At 42.6% G+C, this 4,697-nt stretch overlaps 1 protein-coding gene across 1 annotated transcript; it reads left to right on the top strand.

The window, feature by feature from the left end:
* Positions 1-2,308: 2,308 nt before the first annotated feature.
* CCL17 (C-C motif chemokine ligand 17) lies at positions 2,309-4,317 on the top strand. The gene is made up of 3 exons (XM_043980845.1): positions 2,309-2,438; positions 3,435-3,552; positions 4,023-4,317. Exons 1-3 carry the CDS (start codon positions 2,369-2,371, stop codon positions 4,315-4,317), a joined length of 483 nt encoding a protein of 160 aa, XP_043836780.1. The 5' UTR covers positions 2,309-2,368.
* The last annotated feature ends 380 nt before the right edge of the window (positions 4,318-4,697 follow it).

The following is a 4,697-nucleotide window of genomic DNA, read 5'->3' as shown; positions in this document are numbered from 1 at the left end:
ATCAGGAAAAAAGGAAAAGAAGCTATATGTTCTAAAATATTTATAGCATCTCTCTTTGTGGTAGCAAAGTACTGGAAACTGAGCTCATCCATTGGGGGAAGGGCCAAAGAAGTTGTCGTATATGATTATGATGAAATAGTACTGTGCTGTAAGAAATGATGAGCAGGTTGATTTTAGAAAACCATGGAAAGACTTGCATGAAATAATGAAAAGTTAAGTGAGCAGAACCCAGAGAACATTGTATAAAGTAACTGCAATGTTATCTGAAGAGTAACTGTGAATGGTTAAGCTATTCTGAGTAATACGAACATTCAAATCAACTACAAAGGACCCATGAAGAAAGATGCTATCTGCCTCCAGAGAAAGAACTGATTACATAGAAGCATACATAGTATGGTTTTTACATATATTTATAAATCTGTGTCAAAGGGTAACATTCTCTATTGTCGGCTGGAGAGAGAGAGAAGCAGTTCAAAACTTAAAATGTAATAAAAATAAAGAGTAAAAAAAAAATAATCACATAGTGTTTGAGCTGGAAGGGATCTTTAAGATTTAGTCCAATCCCCTCATTTTACAGAAGATGAATCTGAAGTCCAGAGAGGGTATTAACTGGACTAAGTTCACACAGTGACATTGGTTGACCTGGGATAAGACTCTTAGATCCCAGTCTAATAGGTTTTCCCCCAGCAATGTCCTATATTGCCTTACTCTTAACTAAGAGCAAGTTTCTTCAGTCTTGCTCCATCTTCAATTAAATATCCATCAAACACTTCATCCCTTTTTTCTTTTCTACCTATACCTTAGGCTTATTGGAGGCCTCCTTGGATAGTATTCAGCAAACCTGTAACTAGGGTGTGGTGGTGTTCTTTGCCCCAAGGGACAAAATTTAGAAAGTACCAAAACTGAATGTACACACTTCTTCAGCAGCATAAAAACTACTATAGTAACTAATCCCTCACTCCCAAAATTGTCTTTATTATATTCCTTATTTTTATATCACAGATTACAAAGTTAATTTGAAGGTTCATGCTGCTTGGCCTGGGTGCCAAACCACTAGTTATGACTCTACTGCTTAGACTCGCTAGGTCAAACAGGGCCAGAGAGATTACTACTATCCTGGAGAATGTAGAGGCTATGGAGCCACCAGTCCCATGTCACATACATCCATGTCTGTATTGGTAAGGATGATGAACCTTTCCAGAAGAAAACATTATCAACAGAAGTTTCATTGACAACCTCTGGACAGCAAAGGGGACATTTAGTGCTTACAGAGAGAAGAGGTGAGCCAGAATATCATTATCAAGTTTGTGAGCCAGCTGCAAATGCTCCTTCTTTTTAACATGACTCAGTTCTCCCCAGAGCAGTCAGATGGTTGGCTAGAAGTGTGTGGGAAAACCTGTAGTTTTTTGCCTTTAAAGGGGTACCACTGATTTGAGTATAGATGTAGGAAAGCAGGACAAAGGTTACTGGCTCCAGCCAGCCCCTCCAGGGTGGTTAAGTGAAGCTCCATGCCAATCTGCATGGCTCTGGTACCACTGTCCATGAGTGTGATGGGAGTTGGAAGGAATTCACAGGAACCAAGTTCTAATATTGAGGAGACTTGGGGGAGTTTCTGCTGGGGGGGGGCAGCAAAAGAGTCAGATTTTACTCAAGGGACTCTTTGCTCTGCTGAGAGGGAGTGAACCCCATTGGACCTCCTTGATTTGGAGGCAGGGGTGAGCGAATTCCTATTAACTCCCATGTCAAGGTACCAGCTATACCCAAACTGATAGATCCATGTACGTACGTACGTACACACACACACACACCTTTTTGTAGAAGGAAAGAAATAACAAAAGTCTGGGTCCTTGCAACTTTTTTCTGCTATTCTAGTAACAGGGTCAGACGCTTAATTAGTCACTCAATACTTATCAGATTAAATAGAATCATGACTTGACATCCTGGGTTTGTGTTTCCTTCATCACTATGCCCTGCTGAGTTTCATTACAGATTTTTTTCATATATTAACCTTAACAGAATTTAGAAATGGACTTTCAGTTCTGCTAATGAAGCATCAAGAATGTCCCTTTCAAAAGGAGAAGTGTGTCTTCTTTGTCAATTCTCTCCTACCCTTTCTGTCTTCTGCATTCAGCCTATTCTCTAGAAAGCCGCAAATATTCCAAGACTTTTCCTGAATCTGTCTGCAAATTCTCTGAATTACCCCAGATGTGTGTGTGGGGGGTGTGTGTGTGGAGGAGGGTTGAGAGTAGGAAGTAGTTTACCTGAGAGGTTAAATAGGCCAGCTCTGCCTCTTAACTTTCAGCCACAGCTTGAGAGAAGAGATACCACAAGCAAGAGAGAGAGAGAGCATCCTCTGGACTCTGGGATCATGAAAGGCTTGAAGATGTGTCTTCTGGTGGCCCTTTTCCTAGGGATATTCCTTCAGCACAGCCACTCAGGTAAGGAAATAGAGAATCAAGGAAAAAGTGAAAGAGGTATATCATGTACTACTGAACAGAGGACAGAGGACCAATGTGTATATTGGGAGGAGGGGGACAGGCAGTGAGATAACAGCAGCAGTGGAGATTTTTGGACAAGTAAAGACTTCCAAATAAGTGGGCTATTGATGTATGGGGGAAAGTCAATAGGTGATGGAGCAAAGTGCCAAAAGTCAAGTGTTTAGGTGTCAGAGTCCTGCTCATCAATCAAGGCACCCATAACTCCACAGTGAAATGCTCTTCTTTGCTTTCATAGAGATGTTCAGGTTTCTTTTCATAGTTTCCATTGGAAGAATCTGGCTTGTGCCTTTGTTCCCATTTTTGGTTTCCATAATGCTCTGCAGTAAATGGAAGAGTCATATGTAGATCTGTAGGGTCCTAGTGGACTTTAATCTGTCTATGGACCAGCAGGCCAGCTCCATTGGGAAGAAGGGGAGGGTATAACAGGCATCACTAGTCAGAGCCTAATACAGCAGAAAGTGTGATGGATGTGGGGTCAAGCACCTGGGTCCAAATCCTAGCTCTGCTACTTGTGTAGCCTTAGACAAGTCATTTAGCCTCTCTGAGTCTCAGTGTCCTCATTTATAAAATAAAATGGTATCTTCTTGAAATCTTCTAAGGTGCAAATTCTAAATATATGATCGTCACCCATTGAGATCCCACAGAAACTGAGGTCTCAGCTACCTATGGCTCCTGGTCCCATTGACTCCTGAGCCAAAGGAGCAATGCTTTGAAGAAGAGGAGGGAACAAGCATTTATTAAGTGCCTACGATGTGCCAGGCACTGTGCTAAGTGCTTTACAATTATTTCCTTTGCAGAGGGAGGAGGAGGGAGGAAGTAATCAAAGGAAAAAGCCAGAGGGAGAAATATAAAATCTTTGAGGTTTACTGAAGCCTCATGCCACCTCATGCCATCCCTGCCTGCTAAAACCCATCCCCCATCCCTTGCTTTCCTCAGCTCGAGCACCAAATCTAGGACAGGATTGCTGCAATACCTACACAAAAGGAGCCATTCCCTTCTCTAAGATAGTGACTTGGTCCAAGACCTCAGCAGCTTGTCGCAAGGAGGCCATTGTGTAAGTCTCTACTCTCCCCTGGACTTCAGCTCCAGGGATGGCAGGGTGGGAGGGGGAGGAAAATGGGGAGGGCAAAACTAGGCATGAACCATCACTCAATATCTGGGTTAGGGAGGAAGCAGAAAAGGCCATTTTCTTGGGGTTTTCTTGGACTTGTGTCTCAGAGGTTCACAGCTGCATCTCTAGTATAAGGAAAAAGAGGTCCTGTCCCTTGGCATTAACTATCAAAACTTTCCTTCTTCTGGGACAGTTTCTATCCCAATCCTGTCACATTGGCCCCAATTCAATTGTAGCCCCCAGGTCACACCTATTCTGGGTTTTAGTTTAGGCTCAGCTACATAACCCTGGAAAATTACTTCCACTCTCTGGACCTCAGTTTCCTCCTCAGTAGAATGGAAGGGTTGAAATAAATGTTCTCTAAGGTCTCTTCCAGCTCAAAATTCTATGGTTCTCTGATCCTCTTCACACAGGTTTGTTACTGTTCTAAACAAATCTATCTGCGCAAACCCCCAGGAAAAGTGGGTGAAGAGGGCAATCAAGTTATTAAGCAGAGACAATCAGAAGGCTGCCTTCAATCCTGAAGTTAACTCAGATCCACAGAATTTGACTTCATTAAGCTCAACTCCACTCAACCCCCAAACACCATTCAATAACTCAACTCAACTCACCTCAAGAACCCAACTCAACCTTTCTCAGCAAACCAATTCAACTCAACATCTCAACTCAACGTCTCCACGCAATACCTCTATTCATCTCAAAAACTAAACTCAACACCAAGTGTTGTATTAAATTAAATTGAGTTTGAGTCTAGGGGGGCAGGAGAGATTTATGGGATGGGGCTGGGTGGGGGGAGATGGGAAAAATCACTGGTACATTTTGTTGTTGTTGTTGTTCTGACCATGGGCCCCTCTCTTCCCTCCCTATTAAAGTTTTGTTTCTATCAACATGTTGCCATGTTTTTGTGTTCAAATGCTTGCCAAACAACCAAAGAACAAGTTTGGCAAATCCTGGGTTTGGAAAAAATGGGGACTGAGGGAGCCCATGGGGCAGGATAGGCATGTAGGAAGGAATTCATGTGTAATACCCAGAGATGCTGAACAGTGAGGAATGCCCATTTTCATGAGCAAATCTCCCCTGCTGAACTT

This window comes from Dromiciops gliroides, chromosome 2, assembly GCF_019393635.1.
Source record: "Dromiciops gliroides isolate mDroGli1 chromosome 2, mDroGli1.pri, whole genome shotgun sequence".
Lineage (NCBI taxonomy): Eukaryota > Metazoa > Chordata > Mammalia > Microbiotheria > Microbiotheriidae > Dromiciops > Dromiciops gliroides.
Note: the sequence above shows the minus strand (reverse complement) of the source record. Positions and strands in the feature narration are given on the sequence as shown.

Bases quoted from the DNA above. Each gene is read 5' to 3' on its own strand.
- CCL17 (XM_043980845.1), top strand. From the start codon at position 2,369: ATGAAAGGCTTGAAGATGTGTCTTCTGGTGGCCCTTTTCCTAGGGATA. The intron at 2,439-3,434 runs GTAAGGAAATAG...TGCTTTCCTCAG, and splicing joins CCTTCAGCACAGCCACTCAG to CTCGAGCACCAAATCTAGGA. The intron at 3,553-4,022 runs GTAAGTCTCTAC...CTCTTCACACAG, and splicing joins TGTCGCAAGGAGGCCATTGT to GTTTGTTACTGTTCTAAACA.